This window comes from Chroicocephalus ridibundus, chromosome 14, assembly GCF_963924245.1.
Source record: "Chroicocephalus ridibundus chromosome 14, bChrRid1.1, whole genome shotgun sequence".
Lineage (NCBI taxonomy): Eukaryota > Metazoa > Chordata > Aves > Charadriiformes > Laridae > Chroicocephalus > Chroicocephalus ridibundus.
Window position 1 is genome coordinate 4633878 of NC_086297.1, and position 20548 is coordinate 4654425.

Consider the following 20548-nt stretch of genomic DNA (forward strand, 5'->3'; position numbering starts at 1 on the left):
AAGTCAAAGCTTAGGGAGGCGGCGGACACCACAGAGGACCAGGAACCACCTCCACCACTGTACAATGGTTAAATGGTTTATTTTTCAACATTAATTTAAGCAGTTTGAAGTACCTGAAATAGCCTGGTTACCCCGAGAATGAGAGCAGAAGGTTCACCTTTAGAGTATATCACTGTTTCAAAAGAACATTAGCTAACCCCATCATAACTTTATATGTCTCAGAAGAAAAAAAATATTTCATAAAACCATCTATTTAAAGTCTGGCTTTGTTAAAAAAAAAAATAATAGCAGTATTTACTGCAATCCAAACGAACAGTTTAAGTTTCATTGCTGCAGTGGAATCTGCTGTTTATTCATCACAGTCCACCTCCATCCCAGTCTCCCCCTCTGGAAGATTACCTGCAGCTCGTTAGGCACAGTGAAGCATCAGCTCCTTGTCACATCACATCTCAAAGCAGCATCCTGCCACCCAAAGGCCACGCTTCACTCCAAGTACTTTGTTGGTTTTATTTTCCAGGAACTGGAAGTCTGGACAACAGACTTTGTGCTGCCCGCAACAGTGTGGCTGGCCGGATTCTTCAATCCCCAGTCCTTCCTCACTGCCATCATGCAGTCCATGGCCAGAAAAAACGAATGGCCACTGGACAAGATGTGTCTTTCAGTGGAAGTGACCAAGAAAAACCGCGACGATATAACAGCTCCACCCAGAGAAGGCTCCTATGTGCATGGGCTATTTATGGAAGGTAAGAGACCACATCTTTCTGAGATGTTTCAGACACGGAGAAAGCACAGTTCAGCCTTAAAAATTCTTGCAAACAGAGCAGGTGTTAGCATTCACTGCCTTAGGATTTGTCGAGCTTTTGCAGAAGCTCCAAGCAGTGGAGCCTTTATTCCACGCTAATGTGAGAGACGCGCCAGCTGAGGGCAGCACCCGTCCAGTTTACAAGCAGAGTTTCACAAACCAGAAACTGGTTTTGGAAATTCAGACTGCTGTTATGAACCTGAAGCTACGTGGTTCTAGTGAATAAATGTATTACACTCTTATCTGATGTGTGAGTAAGAGAAATCAGGAAATTCAGAACCTAAAATAATTAATGCTAAAAAATGAGGGGGGAGAGAGATGGCAGTATCAGCAGAGCACCGCAGGGGTCCACTTGAACAAGAGCACAGACCACACAGGACAGCTTGTCGTAGTTCCCACCACGGCCAAGTTCCACCTTCAGCTCCACAACTGTCATGCAAACCCGTGCTGAAGGGATGAGCGGGGACAGAATTTATTTAGACATCCCACACACAGTAAGGCAAAACGCATTCATGAGTCACAGTGAGATGATAACATGTTAGCCCTAACGACTACTCAGCCATGGCTACCCAACCGGCACACTCCATCCCCGGCTGGGCTGCCAGAGCAACTCCTCCCCACCCATTAGCAGTTACGAAAACAGCCCCCTCCAAGCAAAAGAGCCGTTGGGTAGCTGGTACCCCGACAACTTCATAATATTGCAGGCGCTCGATGGGACATCCCTTCTGGTGTGATCGCAGACGCTCGACTGAAGGAGTTGGCGCCCATGATGCCAGTCATCTTCATCAGAGCCATCCCTGTGGACCGCATGGAAACCAAGAACGTCTATGAGTGTCCTGTCTATAAGACGCGGATGCGAGGTCCCACCTACGTCTGGACCTTTCACCTAAAGACAAAAGAAAAAGCCGCTAAGTGGATCCTTGCCGGGGTTGCTCTGCTCTTGCAGGTCTAAACTTTAATGATTATGGAAAACAGCAAACACTTTTACTTGCAGAAAAACTCAAAGTTGTGTAACTTAGACTAAGTTTGATTGTACCGGAACCATTTTAGCAAAGTATCAATAAAAACATTGCTGAAACTGCTGTCATGTGGAGGCTGCTCTTACAATACGTGGAGTTTCTCATGACGGATACTGGTTTTCAATTGGTGGTTTCTGATAAAGTGCTGGTTGAGAGCCAGACCACCGAAGGAAGCCAAACGGAAAAATTGCATGCAACTATCCGGATTCCTTCCTTTCTCATAGCTCTCTGTCTTTCCACAGCTATTTGTTTGATCGCTCAGTGCTAACTGTGAGCCGAAAGTCATCAAGCCGTGTGTATGACACATTCCTGCAGGGAAGCGTGTATCTGTTTAGACCAGATGGAAGAAGAAAGGGGCAGGTTTGGCCCAGCTGACCAACACGTCAACCTGTACGTCCCAAAGAAAGTCCAGCTGCAAACAGATCCATCTCTGAAATACATTTCTTTCTATTTCTAGGTTATAGAATCTATGCTACCCTTCCTCTCACAGCATATAACTTGTATCAGCAGTAATGCCTGTCAGAGTGATTAGATCTGCTCCGGCCACCAGACGGAAGCCAATGCCTGTCCCTTTAGCATAAAATAATTCACTAAAATCCCACCTCATTAAATATCTGAACAATCAGTTCTAAAATACAGTTGCATACAACCACCCTCACAACTAGTGGTAAGAAAAGCCACAAGAGGGGGCAAGTAGAGCTGTTTGCTTCTTTATATAGTAGCACTCAGAGTAAATTACCATTAAGCTCTACACTTACCTTCAGCTCCTTTGAAATCCGTTTTGTTGGCCATACAAACCAGAACACACTGCACATACTCCACCAGTGGAACTCACAGGGCAACCCAAGCCTGCGCTCTAACACATTTCTATCTGGCTTGCCAAACACCTTCTTTGCAGGATATGCGTTACGGCTTCAGCTTCCCGCTCACAGCAAGTAATATCCAAAAATCACACTGGCACCAGAAGTCCTCTCATGCCCTCTCCACAACTCATGAAAGACACTCCTAACGCATCCTAACATGAAGGAGCCGGATACACAGCTCCGGAGACAGAGGCCATATTTATGGAAATAAAATGGATGTGTGAACACTCAGCGTCAAGGGCACACGCTCAAGTGCCAACTGCACAGACTATATGCACAGCGCACGCAAAACATCTAAAAGGAATTCCATGAAGCTCAGAGGGGCTCCGATTACTGGGCAGTTGAACAGCCAGGCAAATCCAGGACACTGAACGAAGCAGAAAAGTAAAAACAACTGCCCCTATTAACCATCATCTACAAGGTTAAAGCAAAGCACTGATCAGATACAAAAAAGACAAAGCATTTTAAATAGTCCAACAATGTTTTCTATTAGCTGGTCAAGATAAAATAAACATAGTCCCTCTCCACAACACTCTGACAGGGACATTTCAGAAATGGAAGTTTTATTTCTCTGCATGGGAAATACCCTTGTATGGGTTCTCTTTCATTGCCCCTTCCAGAAATTCTCGTAGGTGAAACCCAATATAGCCCTTGAGCAATGATTCCAGTCAGTGGCAAATACCCCAGAAGAAATGAGATGCCTGTTTTTTCCCCACACCACCTATGTTTCCATCATCTATTTCTTCTACATGATAAAGAGTAGTGCACTTATTAATTGCAGTCAGTGCAATATAAATTCCCCAGAATAATGGCAGAAAACTCACCCAAAGCAGCAACTTTTCTTCTTTCAAAAGAAGTTCTTGATCAGAGGTGTTACCAGCTTCACCCACAGCTTCACGTAACGATTTGGCTGCTCAAATGTTGATGACGAGACTACGCCTGAGCAGAGGTAAAGCTGCTCCTGCTCCTATACAGGGAAAGAAACATCACCCCAGTAAATCCTAAGTGTTAAATCATGTAATGGCCTTTAAGAAAAGTGAATTCTCAAATAAATTGGCAATGGATCCTGACAAAAGGATGCATCATTTCTCCCACAAGCCTGAACATACGAGTCTCATTCCGTGCAGCACAACTCACAGAGCAACTAAAGACCAAGGATGTGTCCCCCACACCCGCCTGCCACAGCACTCCACCTTTTGATGACGATCAGTGCGCTAAGTAACCAAACCTCCAGAATTGGCAATTTAAACTCTACAAAGAGCAAAGGTAGAAGGTTTTGCCTTTTTGTGCCCCAGAGTTGCAAGAGAGGTAAGCTTCCGTTTCAGAAAAATCCTAAATCCCTCGCTGTAATTGCCAGAAAAGGAAACCTTACCATAATCTCAAGAGACTGCCTTACACGGCTCTTTCTAGACACAGCTCAAGCACTGTGTTTTCAAATGAATATGCAGTCATGATTTCAACTAAATTACCAGAAACACTTAGGTTTCTCCAGTGTGTACACAATACCGCTGAAGGAGGAAATGAACCATCACGATGATGATACATGCTCACACTGCACGTGAAAGCAGCTGTTTGATCAAAGGTAGAAGTGGTTTTCTTATCAAAGCCAATAGGTTTCTAGATTTACAGGCAAACAAGGAGCAGACCATCTACTGTAAATCTGATCATAATCTTTTTTTCATTAGCTAAACTGCCACAAGCAACAGAAAATACTCTGCACTGTTAAAATTCAGGGTGGAACAGGGAAGCAGGAGCCAAGCATTGGAAACACCAAAAAAATGAAACAACAACAGAAGGAAGACATTTGTGTGCCAAATCAGTCTAATTTTAGAAACCCCAAATGCTCCAAGAGCTACGGGCAGCCCTGCTATGAAGGTTCTGCACCATGGTCATCTGATGCAGAGAGGCTATCTGATCCTGGAGGCGAGACCAGTTATGTGAATTGAAGCTCAGTTCATTCACTGGAGCACTCGAAGATACCCAGACCGCTCAAATTTCTTCCCAAATCTCATCACGCGTTTTTAAAATGGAACTGACTGTTACATAGGCAAAGTGATTTCATGGCAGCGTACCAGTAACGTATTAAGTCTCCTAAACAAAGATCACAGAACAGTAAACAAACAGCCAATTTCAAAATCAGCTTCCAGCAAATGGGAATGGTTTAAAGCCCTTTAAATTAGATCACTGCAGCACTGTTTGAGAAAATTCCTTTGTCATATTTTCATTGATTCTCCCCTTCCATTAGAAACAAGTAGAGGCAAGATATGAATTGAAATATTCAAGCAACTCTTCCAGTAATAGAATTGTTTTTGATTAGATATACTCTGACTCATCCTGTGGAAGTGCCCTGATGCAACAGGGCAATTCCCATTGATCTTGAAGACAACTGTGCCTTCTTATGCCAGGACTTGCTTAATAGAACACATTTTTGAGGTCCCTAAGTCACACACAGAGGCACCAAACCAATTTGCTTTGTATCAGAGCACTACATGAGAAATTACTTGGGACACTGTTAGTTCCAGCAGAAGATTCCAAGTCAAGACAGCTGGAGAACCAGACAGGATTTAGAGGAGCAGCAAAAGTGCTGAGCAGTCCAAGCTGCCTAATAAAATAAAATATTAAACAAACCGGGGACACTGAACATCAAACCACTGAAAAATGTTTGTGTCAAGATTATAGGATGTCATATAACTTAACTGGCAATCCAATCAGCCCAGAAATCCTCTTCTTGCAGAAACTAACTAAGATCCGCCTTTGTTCACCTGCACAGCCTGTGGGCAGCCATCCAGAAGCTAACTGATTGGCGTTTATATTCCTACAAAGGATTTCCCAAATGCCTGAGAAGCAAAGTCCTCCAGAAGCCCAAGATCAGTAATTCAAAGGGCCTGACGTCATTATCCACGAGCACGGTGCGATCTTGGCAATGCCCAAATATTGGGAATAAGGCCCAAGAACACGCTGCGTGATCAGCGAGCAGAGGAGAGCCAGCAGATCCTCTCCGAATGCTGTGTCTCTCAGCGCTCCCGACACTCGAGTTCACTGGGGACACATGTTCTTTCCCGTTATGGCCTCCATTTCCCAGAACCAGGCACTTGCAGCAGGCATCTCATCAATAGCCACTTAACTGACAGCTCCTTGAGACTTCCTACGCTCAAGAAGGTTTTGAATTATTGTAGCTCTAGGTTTTTATTGCAACCGCGTCATCAGCATTCCCTATGTGACCAAGCAGCACAACATCCACGTTACCTCCCCGTAACTGCCACTCACCTGATGGAGCTGCTGCTGCAAAGCTTTATTTTCTGTCACTATCGCAACCTGAGCTTCCAAGTCACGATGAACCGATCGGTATCCGAAATTAGGCGAGCCAATCAGAGTGAGGCAGGGCAGGTCGCTTCCTGCCAGGTACAGCCAGAGGCCTGAAGGAAAAAACAGGAGAAGAAAGGAAGCGTGGCAGACAAAGGAAACGACCCGGGTAGCCTCAAACAATTGCTGTGCTTAGAAGAAATGAATTAAACATGTTAGATTACAGTAACTATAAAAGATCACGACACAAAGCAAGTTTCCTTGCAGGTGGTCTAGCACGTCTTGTAAAGCTTCGTATGACTCTTGGGGTACACATGGGGCACAGCTCACATTGCCCAAACTCATGCTCTTAGCAGAGAGGCCGCAGCACCCTTGGTGCCGCCCTGGGGACACATTCTTAAGAATGTAAATACACTGCATGGAGGGCCCCCAAAACAATCCAGAATGAGTCACTATCGGAGGTTAGAGGTCATTTTGCACCGTGGCATATCTCAGAAGTGCTGAAATAAAACAAACAGTCTTTCAGTAAAGGAAAACCTACAGCAAGCAAGACAGCACCAGGCAGGCAAGCCAGGCCCAGACCAGTCCGTTCCAGAGCTGGAAGCCGTGTAGTCACACAGTGACTAACCCCTTTCCTGAGACGACACAAGACAGTGACGTGAAGTGACAGGGAGATGCGTGCTCTAACAGGTGAATTCACATGAAATAAAGACTCCTAAGAGAAGCGCAAATTATTACGCCTACTCGCTTCCTGAGGAGCCACCCGAAGATGAAACCAAACTCTTGCCAGGACACAAGACTCCCAAGTGCGCTCACCGCTGCAGTTCACACATTACTTTGCCAGTGCAACAACAAGAGCATGTATGATACAACCCAGGACTCTTTTTTCAAGCACAAGCTGGAAACACCGTACTATTCTCAAGCACACCGATGTAGCACAGCAGGAAAGAACAGCTAGGGATGCCACAGGAGAGCCAGGACTATTGCCAAGAAGAGTCTGTACAGCCATTCTCTGTGTACAAATGGATCCAAGAAGTGTTTGCTCTCCACTTAGCAAGGCACAAGCACTTAGAACAGCCCTGGGCAGGTCCCTGATAGATGGCTTATCCCTACGGCAAGTCACACAAAGACTACAACAAAGAAACCGTAGCATAAAAACCACCTAGTCCTTAAAATAGAAGCAGGTTTCCTAACTCAACCCCAGAGCAGTTCCAAGAATGCCTTGAGTAAGAAGCTGCCGATTCACCGCTGGTTCCTGTAACCTCCTCCCCGCCCCCACATCGCACACACTCAGCGGCTCCGCTGCCACTTTCAGTGACACCTCCGGGCTTGGAGCTGGCACTGCCCAAGACCCAGCCATGGGACCGACCCCTCCACAGGCTCGGCCCACCCGAGAAGGGCAAGAGTGCTGATGCAAGGGGCTCTGGGAGCCACAAAAACACACCTGAGTGGCACAGAGATTCAGCAAGTTCTGCCACCAGGCAGGATGGCTGCCATGGGCTGCGTGGTACCCCCGGCACAGCCACAGCCAGAGCTCTGCCCAGGCAGCAGCCATGAGGAACACGCTTCCTCGCTCTTTCTAAGCGGTCAGGCGGCAGCCCTAAAGCCTTTATGGCATTTCTGGCTTTATGGCCACCTGGCAGGATCTGCTCAAACAGTGACTCACCTTTCCAGAAAGGGGAAGCGCGGTTTCCCAGCCGCCATTCACCAGCAATAATGCAGGTTTATCTCTGAGCAAACAGCCACCTGCCTGGCACTCTGTCACCCGACACTTACATGGAAGGCACCCTAAGCCTAAAGGATGTACCTGTGTCACCCATGACACCACACCCAGAAATGCATCACCAGATGGGTAGATGTGCACTGCTGCAGGTAGGCTTCATGATGTTACACCCAGGAAAGCCACTCTCATGGCAAAGGTTTACATTTCCTACTCACACATGCACAAGGGCTGTGCCGTGCTCTGCCACAGCTGTCCTGGCACTGAACAAACCTAAGGACAGTCGTAACCCTGGTGGGAATACACACTGCGGAACACTGTACATGAGGATACAAAATGTTTTAAGAGGAGCTGGAAGGGTTTACAAAACAGCAGCCACAGTGTTTGCTGTAAATCACCTAGATTCTACAGGAGACCAAAGAGTGTCTTTCGTCTTAGCCCAAAAAGGAAGTATTAACAGGCAGTATTTGCTGCTAGGGATCTCACGTCCTCTTCCAGGAGCCAGACTCTATGTTTCCTCCCTTGCCCTCTTCTGCTCTGTCCTCTCTTTCACACACACTGCGTGAGTCCTGCAGAAGGAAACTGGGTGAATCAAACACGTCAAAGGACAGGGAGTGCCAGAGAAGGGAGCTACAAGCTGATCCTTCCAGCACTCCAAAGAGGAAATGGAAAGAAGGCAGCAAACATCTCTGACTGTCCCTCCTGCCACGCACAGGAACTACTGAACACCTTGAGTCTTGCATCCCACTCTCAAGGAGCATACTGTACAGCTCTTCCACATGAAGGCACAGCTGGCCCTAAAAGGGATTGACTGCCACGTGCACCTTGGTAGCTTGGAAAAGCAGCCCATGCCTTCTGAGCTCAATCCATGCCAAACCACAAAATCCTACTCAGAGTCAGCAGTGCCCAGCAAGAGGAGGAACCTGTGAACCACAGATCGCTTGAGCACGTGCTTCCTGGAAGACAGACCACACACGACTTCCCAGCCAGGCAGGCACCTCCCTCAGGCTGCCCTGGATTGAGATAAAGGTTTTACTGCACTAGTTACTGATCTCACTGCACAACACTCCTTAGATAGGTCTGTAGTTTCAACAGAGGCAGCCTAGTAACACTCGTGTGTTTTCTTTAGTCAAGAGAAGGCCTACTCAGCAGCTTTCTCTCCCTACCTCCTCTGAACCTTCTTCTGAAGAGTCCCACAGGAAGCAGGGCAGATAGAGGCATCCCCACAATCATTAACAGCTCTTCTCCTTAAACAAACAACAGGAGAAGAACGGGAACAGGAACAGGGCAGAGCCCCAGGGGCTGCATCCTTCCAGCCTCCAGATCAGACATGTGCTGCAAACAATGGAAATGCTCCTCAGCACGCTGCAAAGCCGGCTGGGGAAACTTGCATGTTAATTAGTGCCAGATTGGGTACTGCTTACAGTAATAGAGTTGTCCTAGGGGACCTGTGAGCCATCACAGGAAGGGACACAGTGACACGGTGCAGAGCTCTGATTGCAGAAGATTAGAGTAACAGAAGATGCTGTGGAACACGGCAAAGATGTCTCGGCTCGGGCGAGGGCCATGCCTGCCCCAGAGACCAAGTTGTTTTGTGAGGTGTTCCACTGGTGCACCTCCACGGGGGATATTCATAAAGTGTCACATGCATCAGACTTCTCAAAAAAAAAAAAATCCTCAATTAAGTAGACTTCCTAAGCTATTTGCACTATTAAAATCTACTACTGAGCCATCTAATAGTTACTACTGTGTATAAAGCAGGAGTCAAGGACTGCACTTTATGGAAAGAAAATTTAGAAACACAACCAGCAACAATCAGTCAGGGGAAAACATTCTGTTTTGTCAAGGTAGCATTAGGTTTGTGAAAGCTGGACACAATCTATCGAGGAAGAAAGAATCTGGGGTCTTCTACAGAAGACCATGATGGCAGTATTAATTATTTTTGTTTATTATTAACTACATTTGTTAAGCAATATTCATTTCTCAGCAACTTCCCCTCCAGCTGCCCCCAGCTCCCAGAAGGCACATGGGTGCATTTTTTCACTATGCTGCACTTTCCTGGATGCCATAAGCAGAAGCTGGTACAAATTCCTCAACACCTGGATCCTCCCCACAAAGACTTGCTGCCAAGAGAACGTGGCCTCCAGGACCACTGGGGAGTCACCACTAGCGAGCTCCCTTCCCGCTTCTGCTGTGGATCCCGCCCCGGGGTCCCTGACACAGTCACCACTTCTTGTTGCTGCAACTGGCAAGCAGGATACAAGAAAGCGAATCACAATTGTTACTGAGATCATAAATACATCCAGATGCTTCCTTTTCTTTCACATCAAGTTTCCCATCAAGACAGTGCCTTACTGTCACCACTGGGACAATTCTTGTACAATCTCTGGGACAATATTTGAATCGGGCAAGACATGACTTTGCATGGCCGTCCCCCGAGTGATCCAAACCTTCCAGGTTTATGCAAACAAGATGTTTGAACCTCGGATGAGTATTTTGGAGGTTAACTCTAGACTCGGCACCCAGCCATCCCCTCGCTAGTTGTGCAATCCAAACATGCGCAAGTCTCAAATGCCTTCTGAATAAGTCCCCTTGGGAAATGGAGATCTTACCTTTAGCATGGAAAGTCCACCCAGCCCTAGAGTACTCCTGCAGCTGGACCCTCTCCTGTTGGTGCAGGTAGCAGACCTCACTGTAAAATTGGTGTTCAATGTAAACATAGGCAGCAGGGATGGCACCTGCCACCCCTTTGGCACCAAAAAACCCATTCACCTCCGGTGAGGCCAGAAGAATCCTATACTCAGCCCTAGTGCCCAGAATGAGGTCCATGTACGCTTGTGTCAGGTTGAAGTAGCCAGTGGTAAGGTATATCCTGGCGTCCCGTTCAGCCTCTGTCAGCAGCGTCTCTGTGACCATCTCATCTATTTGAATCCCAAAAGGTTTCATTTGGATTAAGGGGTAGATCCAGGTGTCGGGTTCTGGTTTCAGACTCCCAGACGCTTGAGCACCTTGCTGGGATAACAAGGAGCTGCCCTGCTGGCTGTTGTGAAAAGTCTTTGCATGAAGGAGTTCTTGTCGCATCCTGGCAGAGTTGATCACCTCCATGACTCTTCGATTTGCTATCTCACAATAAGCCATCTTGTCTCCTGCATGACAACCACAAGACACGGCATTTAAGACCTAAAGGTACAGAGCTACCATCACCTATTATGTAGTGGGAAAAAACTCCTGACAGGACACCAGTATCAGAGCAAAAAGGAGACAACACAAAGACCATTCAACTTTCTTCCTTAAGTTTCAAAAACAGATGTTTTAAGGTTAGCAAAGCTACATTAGAGAAGAAAAACATTCAGCTTTAAGAGGGATAAGAAACTTGACTAACAGCAGCTTGAAAAATCCAACGAAAAATGGAAAGACCAGGGCAAAGCTAAAATGATAACCAAGAATGAACCGGGACATACAAAATAAACTACTGCCCACAGTCCAAGTTTACATCACACAGCAGTGCACAAGGCCAGGACAAAAACTTACGACGCAATCAGCCTGACAGATACATATTCGTCTCTGCCCACTCCAACGGTCTTCCTAATTCAATATTCATTTGATTCCCAGAATAGACATGACTACAAAATATTAATAACCAAAAAGAGTGCCACATTCATGACACTTTCAGAATACGTACACACAGAACATCTAGAATTACAGACATTAACATCAACAACAGAAAAAACTCTCGAGGAATTTAAGTTCTTGTTTAAGGTCATAAGCAGCAGAATTATGAAGAGGCAATGAGACAGTGAGGAAGGAACTTTTAGCCTTTGCACTCTCTGCCAGATTAGCTGGTGATAGCCACTGTGCTAGGAACACTTTGATAAATCCAGTCTCAAATAATGGATGGCACAGAAATGGGACACCCCAGAGTCTGTAAACAATGGTCAGACACTCAGCAATGGATGGGGTTCAAGTCATCCATAAACCCTGGCTGTACTCCCCTCCTCTAGATCATACCATCCAACCAGATAACACAACTCCCTCCTACCTTGGTACGGGTGTACCATCCCCTCCATCATCTGCACTGTGTCATCTCGCTGTAATTGCAGAGACACATCTCCAATCGCATCCACTAGCTCAGTGAAGAAGTCTGCAATCTCAGGAGAGTCCTGCAGGAGAACATAGCGGTCCTGACGATTGGTGAAGTACAAATCACTCAGGTTTGCACTAGGAGAAAAAAAAGAAGAGTTGAGTTCCAGAACAGAGCATAGGCATATGATCCTGAACACCCCAGCCTAGGTTACAGATCTCACTCTGCATATAGCTGGACTAAAATACAAATTGGACATTTCCCTTTGACCCATGGGAAATCTTTCTTTTTTCCTTTTGAGATAGTCTCTTTCATATGAGAACATCATGTGGAAGAGCTATGGTTGCTCTTCCATATCAGAAAAGCATTGATATGATCACTATGGAAAGACCAGATGGAAATACTGAAGTTCAGACAACACTGGCAGCATGCATACCTTGCCTCCAAACCTCAGCTAAATGAACCACGTAAGGGCCTGAAGAGGCAGGACTCACCCGCTCAGGATCACATTATCATCAAAGAGATAGACCTTGATGTGCTGCAGTCCAATGGTCTCATTGAAACGCTCTGGAATCAGGAGCCTGAGAAGCCCACGCAGGTTTGGGGTGTGGAAGAGGGACACACGGACTTGCTCAGGGAATCGTTGCAGCAATGGAATTAGCATTGTTCGAGAATTCTTCCTACCTGGGAGACAAGGGGAGTTTCACACACAGGATCACACCAGGCAGGGGATACATTGTGGCGTGGCATCACAGCTCCTCAGCTAGAAGCTGATTACAGAATGATCTGTTTTGCTGGCACTTAATGTGTTTTCCTTTTTCCTTTTTTTTAAATCGCTTTCATTTGCACTATGTCAATATTGAAATTGAATCCAGAACTGTAAGTTTGTTGATGAATGGGCCTTGGAAACGGCCACTGAGCAAGTCTGACATCATTCAAGCTTCTAATCAAGCCACACCTAACACTAGCAACACACACTTCAAAGAGTCACCACAAAGTTTTCTGGTTAAGTGTACTCCTACTTCCAACAATTCCCACTTTCCTTTAAAAATGAAAATATAAGAGAGTATGACAGATAAGGGCAAATGCACTACAAGTGAACTAAGCAAGAAAGCACAAGCTGCACAGACCAGAGCTAGGCCCTTCTTGCTCCTAGCACCTATTTTCAGAAGAAAAACTGCTCAGCTTGAAGATTTTCTGGGAATAAGTAGTTACTGGCATACAAAAGGCCAGTTTTGAAATGTACATGATTTAAGCAAGTCAGCCTCAGTCAAGACAGCCTCTCCCTGAAAACAATGTTTTCCAGCCCAACTGTAAAATAAGCCTTTGAAGAAAGCAAAGCCCTGTAATATCTACCCCGAGATCCCCTGGTGTAGTCAAGGAGAATGGAAACTCTGAGGTTAGACGATCCTTTTGCTTGCAGTGATTTCTCCAGTGTTTCTTCTAAGCAATCCACCTGCAGAGAGAGATTTCTTTACTCATTACAGAGAGCAAGTAAAACTTTATAAGGAAAGTGTTCAGCAGCCAGGAGGCCAGTGGCCATGAAAGTTTCCACACCCTAGTACGAGTCTTTCCTACTCATGCAAAACACTAACACTGTGTGTTTAGACTTTGCATCTGTCAGACTGGCATCCTACTCTATGAGCCTAAAGCAATACATGAAAGGGCATTGATTTTACATGCATGCATTCTTCAAGCCACTGATCAGGAATTAATTTTATCAAAGAGAGTCCCAACATCATTCCCAAATCACAGATTTGCATTACCAAAGAGAAACCTTGCTAGGAGTTCACAACTGATGCAGAGGCAGTTTTGTTCCTTAACTACAAGGCTGTTTGTCACATGCTAATTCAAATCTTGTGTACAAGCCCAGACAAAGCCAGGCACAAAACCCTGTGCAGGGCTCTGTCCACCTTTACCCTTCTGTGGAATTTGCATTCTAACATAAGAAACTGGCAAGGCCAGGCTTCTCCCTAAAGGTCTTAGGTAACGCTTTTGTTTCTAGAGGGAAGGAGAAGAAACAGAAAAGCTAAACAACATGAAGCAAAACTGACCTCTCTCTTAAATGCAGAGAGCTAATACTGCATCTGCATACTGTACTTAGAGGACAAAACATAGCACTACATACGTACAACTTCAATCACGTTAAAGAAAAATGCCAGGAAAAAAAAATGCCCATGATCCCACAGTTCTGCAAAATCCCTTTGAACACTATGCCAGTAACCTCTAGCAGTCGGAAAGATGCAAGGTCATTATCCCATGAAAACGTTCCGTAGTTCCATAGCTCTGTACTATACTTAAAACAGAAACGCCATGTGTCTCCCTTCCAAATTCCTCCCACCCCACTTAAAAGTACACAAATGCAGCCAGAAACCCTGAGAAAACTCTCCAGGAGAGGAGAGAAGGTAGGTAAAGTGAATCCCTACCGGAAAGTTTTAAGGACATTACAAGCTCACAAATCGCAGCTCACATACGCCTCTTGTACCTGCAGGAACAGGAGGCTTTTTACACAGGTAGACACTTTCTTCCTGTGTTCACTTTCTCCCCTTCCCAAACCCTTTCCACACTCACCAGCTCCTGTTCGAGGAGCCCCGTCCCCAGGTATAGTGAAGCCATCACCACTCGCTGCTTAGCTGTCTTTATCTGCACCTGGGAGTAGCAGAAAATAAGTTGAGCTTCATCTTTGGTCTCTGTGATCACTGGTGACCCAGACCACAGAATCACAGAATGGTTTGGGTTGGAAAGGACCTTAAAGATCATCTAGTTCCAACCCCCTGCCATGGGCAGGGACACCTCCCACCAGACCAGGCTGCTCCAAGCCTCATTGAGCCTGGCCTTGAACCCTTCCAGGGATGGGGCAGCCACAGCTTCTCTGGGCAACCTGGGCCACGGTCTCACCACCCTTACAGTAAAGAATTTCTTCCTGATACCCAATCTAAATCTACCCTCTTTCAGTTTGAGGCCGTTACCCCATGTCCTGTCATAACGCTCCCTGATAAAGAGTCCCTTCCCATCCTTCCCATAGGCCCCCTTTAGGTACTGGAAGGCTGCTATAAGGTCTCCTCGGAGCCTTCTCTTCTCCAGGCTGAACACCACCAACTCTTGCAGCCTGGGCGAGCTGTGGTTCCCCCGAGGACAATCACTTCAGCCAGATCATAGCATTGTCTCCCTTGCCTTGTAGGAGGAAAGGCAGAAGGATAACATACTGAGAGCAAAGATGTAAAACACGCAGGTCTTTACAGAGCAACATCAGCATCATTGATCCAAAAATCAAGAAAGAAATCAATGCTTCCTGGAAAACCAAGGAACATGTTCTCTGCAGCTAAAACTGTTACATACGAGAACAGTCACCACACACTCAGCTAGACAAAGCCTGCCTGACCTGATCTACTCTTTATGACAATCCTTTGCAAGTAGAAGGGTGGACCAGTAACCTGCAGATGCTCCTTCCTAACAACTTGTCTATGATTCTCCATAACCACTGGAGCTCTCAGCCCCCAAAAACCATTACTGCAACTTGGAACCCACACCTCACCTTCAAGAGTTCATAGAATTCCGTTGGGGATGAAAGCACCTTGACATGCGAGCTGGAGATCCCAAACTCTGGAACCAGATTCCTGATCCACTGGAACCTGTGTGCTCCTTCGGGACAAAGGGAACAAGGCGGGGCTGTGATCACAGGAACAGGAGGGGTGAGCAACGGGGCCAGAAGAAGCCATGATGATCTGTGAAAAGAAAGATGGAGGAATTCTGTATGATGGAGCCTTTGTTTCCCACAAACAGCCTCCAAGCCAATACATTGTAAGGATCCACAATGGCAAGAAGGCCTTTCCCTTTCCACAATTGCAGATGAATCACCAAAGCCAAATCTATAAATAGAAAAACACAAGAAAAACGTGGGAGAATAGATCTTAACATCATCAGCTCCCTCCCCTAACTAGCAGGGGAGACGAGGGGAGGGAAACTACTCTTTCATCAGAAGAGGAACACAGGAGAGGACACAGGCTGGAAGCTGAAGAAACTGAGGATGTGAACTCTCCCAAACACCTACAAATCAGACGTCTGGCAGTGCCCCTGTGGTACCAGCTATCCCTGTAATCATGTCCTCATCACACATGCAACAGTTTTGCCACAGCCAACAGTCACTTTCACATCTAGTCTTAGCTCTCAGCTGAGCTAAAGAGCCCTTGTTTCTATTTCAGGTAAAGATGTCTTAAAAATCACACTTCTCTAAAAGTTCCTTAACAAAACAGAAAAATGCCTCAACCCCTCAAATTTACCCAGAACAAGATCTACACCACGCAAAGTGCCTGCGTGCAAGTCCTAGCAAGAGTGATGAAGTCGTATCACCAGCAAGACCTACCAAAGCACCGTGTGTATTTCAACAGGTACGAGCCAAGAACCACGACTGCAAAACATCGGGTAGCCCTCTACAGGGATGCCACTTGCGTTCTGCACAAAGACTTCTCTTGCAAACTTGAAAGTAACTGTAAGGGAAAGAGCAGGAAGCTCCTTCTTTAAAAAAAAATTTCAGAACAAATTTAATTCCTTTGAAGTCACTTCAGGAAGAAACCAACTTACTGCTAACAGTCATGCTTCAGGGGGTGACAAGCAGCAAATGGCATCTTTTCTTCTCTGGAAGCTTCATGCATGCAAATCCATCAAGTCATACAGTAACCCCCAGTAGGAGTTTGTCCACATGACAAAACCACATTTCAGCACAATTAGCAGCAGCAACTCCCATGAGATCCAGGAACCGACGAGCAAGGGACAGAACTACATCCCCAAAGCCGACAGAAGACACTCTGCAAACCCAACTCACAGAGTCAGATTTGCCGTCAGGACAGATCCGAGGTGGCTGATCTCATCCCAGAGGACCGCCAGGTCCCTCGGGCCAAGAGGCAGCCACCATCTTCTGACCCATCCCGAAGCATTCTGCCACCACCACACACCAAGAAAAAACTTGATTACAACCTTTACCAGAATTTGTTACGAGGAACTTTTAGGTTTTACCACAATCCAAAGCCCAACTGACCACAGATTCCAGGAAGATGATTTCACTCTTTTGCTTCATGATAAAACACTGGATCTTCACAAGGTTTCTGAACACCCTTATGCAGAAGCCAGACAGTTCGCAGTTGCGTTTCCTGGAAAATCCACTAGTTTGTCACTGACTATTCATCGCAACAGAAATCTGAGTCAATTTGTGCAAGAATTCCTAGGATGGTGGTTTTCAACAGAGCATGTGGACCAGGCTCAGACTTAACACCCAGAAGTTGTATAGATTACCAATACAGGCTGTTAAAAACAATGGAAGTATTCCAGAGAAGATGTTAAAAAAAAAAAAAAATCAAAGCAGATTTTATGCATTTTACAATAACAATTAATGAGCAAGAGGAGATAAATATTTTCCTTATTATTCCATTGGTCAATCCTGGCCAATTATACTTCCAAACGCCAGTAGAGTGGCCAAGAAGCCACCTTCCAGAAACAGGATTCCAAGAAGCCATTTTCTGGCAAAGAGTCTGACAACTGCAAGTTAAACTGCATCCTCACCCTACGTGGCCGAGCGTCAGGTTTATGATCGACATGGTGCTCCTCAGGCAGACCTCTCCCAGGGCTGCTCAGGGAGTAAAATCGACCTGCATCACCAGCACTATTTGGATTGAGCCTTCAGACTAATTCTATCACGTATTGGTATCCGCTAGTTCTATACTCTGGATTTTTTACTGCCTCTGCAATTTAGAGTATATCTACAGTCTGATCTTCTAACCCAATACTGAAATTTTAGAACTTCTTTAGTGTTGAGAGCCTAAGGCTTTTATAATTATCAAATAAATCAGTATTTTGTTCTAGCCAACAGTAACAATGGCACAGCAACCATCCACCAAAGTGGCAGCTTCTATCCACCAGTGACTGAAAACAGCTCAAGCAACTACCCCCAGTATAACACAATCCTTTCAACTGTACGCACATGACAGGCAGAAACCATGTAACATTATGAAGAAATAGTCAAAATTCCATACTTTGACAAACCAGCTTTCAGAGAAACAGAAAATGGGGCGGAGGGGGAGCCCTTCCTATGCACTCCACATCATCATGTTAACCGGAAAGAGAAAACAGAACTAAAAGGAACCACCTCAAATCTTTTCTACATAAGAAGTTGACCCTAAATATAACGAGGGATTTTTCTGTGTGTGTTCTATTTTTAAAAATTGTGGTTTTGGTAGACAAACTCATGATGCAGCTGAAACACTCTTATTCACTGTAAAACCTCATCTGCAGAACGAGAGGTGAACTGAAACTGCAGGATACGACGCTGTCCTTTCACCCACGCATACGTCACCACACAGGGGGATCCACAAATTGCTTCTCTTTGAATTCAGTTGCCTCTTTCCAGGGCTCAGTCTAGTAATTTATCTATCTACACTAAAAACCACCGATGAAACCAAAAGAAAAGTCTGAAAAGAATTTCCTTGGCTTAACCAAGAACGTACAGCAGAACATGGGCTTATGCAGGGCTCCCAAACAGCAAGGACAACTGCAGCAACCTGCTGCCCAGGGGGAAACAGAGCGAAGACATGCCATGCCACGAGAGATGCCGCCCTTACAAAAATGAGTTTAACTCGTCCAGAAGATCGTATCAGGCACCATACTAACTAAAACAAACCACAGGATCCTTCCAGCGCTCTCTTACCAAGTACAATGCAAAGTGATGCCCAAAACTGGGAGGGAAGGAAAGACCTTTTTTTCAAAAAAAAAACCTTCTTCAAAGCATTTTGTTTGATCACTTCTGAACCCGAGACACGGCTCTATAAAAAGACAACCACCTCTGTATTTTTAATGTTTTGGTTTTAGCATGACTTGTATTTCTGATCGCACAGCCCCACAAAAGCAGCAGTGAAACTAAGGCAGTGATGCAGTGGCAAAAATAAGAGGAGAAGCTGTTCAGGACAGCATGGCTATGGAAAGTCTGACTAGAAGAACCACAGTCCAAGGCTACGGCTGTGTGTTCCCTCTAGCACAGCATGGCTGTGCCCAAGAAGGGCAGATCCACCTCCCCACAGCTGCACCTTCCCTGTCCCTTACGCTCCCTGGGGAAGGAGAGAGAGGAAAGGGAGAGTTTGGGGCAATTTTCAGAGGTCAGATCCTAGATCCTGCTCACTGCGCAGCTGTCCAAGGGAGATGTCAGGAAGGAGCTGTGGGAAGAGGAATGAAGGCCCACTCCTTCCCACAGCAGCCCACTAAGAGATCCGTTTAAAACAAGGGTGAAAATATCCTCTGTGGACGGTCTGACAATTCACCTGCTCCAGCATAACAGTGACCGCCGCTGGAAGGAGCGGCCTCTTCCCCACTCACCTCCCTCCTGCCAGACATGGTCCCAGCACACTGGGACCGAGTCCCATTCCCCAGGAGCAGGGGGTTTCACCCTCCACGGGCAACGCGTGGTTGGGCTGTGCCCAACACCTGAACCCCGGAGGCTGATCAGCACTTGTGGCAGCCCAGTGGAAAGCCACCCCTAGGAAATGAGTGACGGCAATTAGCACGTGAACAGCAGGAGTACAGCAAATGAAAAACAAGAATCACAGAATGGTTCGGGTTGTAAGGGACCTTAAAGATCATCCAGTCCCAGCCCCCTGCCATGGGCAGGGACACCTCCCACTAGACCAGGCTGCTCAAAGCTTCATCCAGCCTGGTCTTGAACACTTCCAGGGATGGGGCAGCCACAGCTTCTCTGGGCAACCTGGGCCAGGGGCTCACCACCCTCACAACAAAGAATTTCTTCCTTAGATCTTCTCTAAATCTCTCCTCTTTCAGTTTAAAACTGTTCCCCCTCGTCCTACCATTCTACTCCCTGATGGAGAGTCCCTCCCCAGCTTTCCTGGAGCCCCTTTAGGGACTGGAAGGGGCTCGAAGGTCTCCCCGGAGCCCCCCAACTCTCTCAGCTTGTCCTCACAGAAGGAAATAAAGCGCATGCAACGTCCTAAAGACAAAGGGACAGCCAGCGCGGACCGACAGCCTAAAGCCAGGTTAAGGAGCAGAACCTCAGCCTCACCCGCCCCCTCAGTGGCTGATTCACTATGGAAACAGACACCGCTTCTGCGGGGGAGGCCGGGCGGGGGCAGGGCGGGGGGGGGGCTTGACCGGCGAAGCCAGGCCCATTTCTAACGGGTTTAGTCAGACACACACGGCGAGAAACCCCCGGGCCACACCGGACTGACATCGGCTTCAACCGAGGCCTCCCGCCCTCCGCGTCCCGGGGTAGGCCCCGGCGCGCCGGGCTCCTTACCTCCGGGCCCGCCGATCGCGGCCGCGGGACAGGCGGTCGGAGAGGCGACCGAGCAGGGCGGCCAGGCCCAGGCGACCCCGCGGTAGCCAAGCCGACAACCGCCGCCACAGCTCCGCGCCCCCCGCCGCCGCCATCAGCTCCAAGCGCCTTCCGCTTCCGCCCGCTGCCATGGCAACGCCCCACACACACTTCCGCTTCCGGGCCGCCGTCGCGGGTCGCCCCGGGGGGCTCCGTCGGCCGGCTCCCGGCCGACGGAGCCCCCCGGGCGACCCGCGACGGCGGCCCGGAAGCGTGGGGAGCCCAACCCCGGTTGCGGGAAAGCCCATCCCGCTCGGTGGGGGGAGGACACGGAGCCGCGTCCCGGTCCCGGCCCCCCACCCCCGTGCGGAGGCTCCCGCCCCGTTCCCCGCCCCGCGTTCGGCCATTCCCGCCCCCGGGCAGTGCTCCAGAGGCTCGTTTGCATTTGGTTC

At 47.2% G+C, this 20548-nt stretch overlaps 2 protein-coding genes across 3 annotated transcripts in view; one reads left to right on the plus strand and one right to left on the minus strand.

Annotated features, from left to right (window-relative positions):
• The window catches only part of DNAH17 (dynein axonemal heavy chain 17), a 36226-nt gene extending 33556 nt beyond the window's left edge, over positions 1–2670 (plus strand). Inside the window, exons 77-78 of the mRNA XM_063351798.1 lie at positions 518–743; positions 1507–2670. Of these exons, the coding sequence (XP_063207868.1) occupies positions 518–743; positions 1507–1754 (474 nt within the window). The 3' untranslated portion in view covers positions 1755–2670. The remainder of the gene's footprint in view (positions 1–517; positions 744–1506) is intronic.
• PGS1 (phosphatidylglycerophosphate synthase 1) lies at positions 56–20280 on the minus strand. Of its 2 annotated transcripts, none has more exons than XM_063351745.1 (10): positions 20079–20280; positions 15324–15513; positions 14360–14437; positions 13145–13244; positions 12283–12472; positions 11747–11925; positions 10320–10853; positions 5952–6100; positions 3509–3651; positions 56–1599 (listed from the first exon to the last, which is right to left on the minus strand). In XM_063351745.1, the coding sequence occupies exons 1-9, from the start codon at positions 20246–20248 to the stop codon at positions 3532–3534; spliced, it is 1710 nt and encodes a 569-aa protein (XP_063207815.1). In that variant the 5' UTR covers positions 20249–20280; the 3' UTR covers positions 56–1599; positions 3509–3531. The 2 variants fall into 2 exon arrangements, with proteins under 2 accessions (XP_063207815.1, XP_063207814.1); XM_063351744.1 differs by having other exon boundaries at positions 56–1688.
• Between the last annotated feature and the right edge of the window lie 268 nt (positions 20281–20548).

Bases quoted from the DNA above. Each gene is read 5' to 3' on its own strand.
- PGS1 (XM_063351745.1), bottom strand. From the start codon at position 20,248: ATGGCAGCGGGCGGAAGCGGAAGGCGCTTGGAGCTGATGGCGGCGGCG. The intron at 13,245-14,359 runs GTGAGTGTGGAA...CTCTCTCTGCAG, and splicing joins GGCTCCTCGAACAGGAGCTG to GTGGATTGCTTAGAAGAAAC. The intron at 12,473-13,144 runs GTAGATATTACA...CTTGTCTCCCAG, and splicing joins CTACACCAGGGGATCTCGGG to GTAGGAAGAATTCTCGAACA.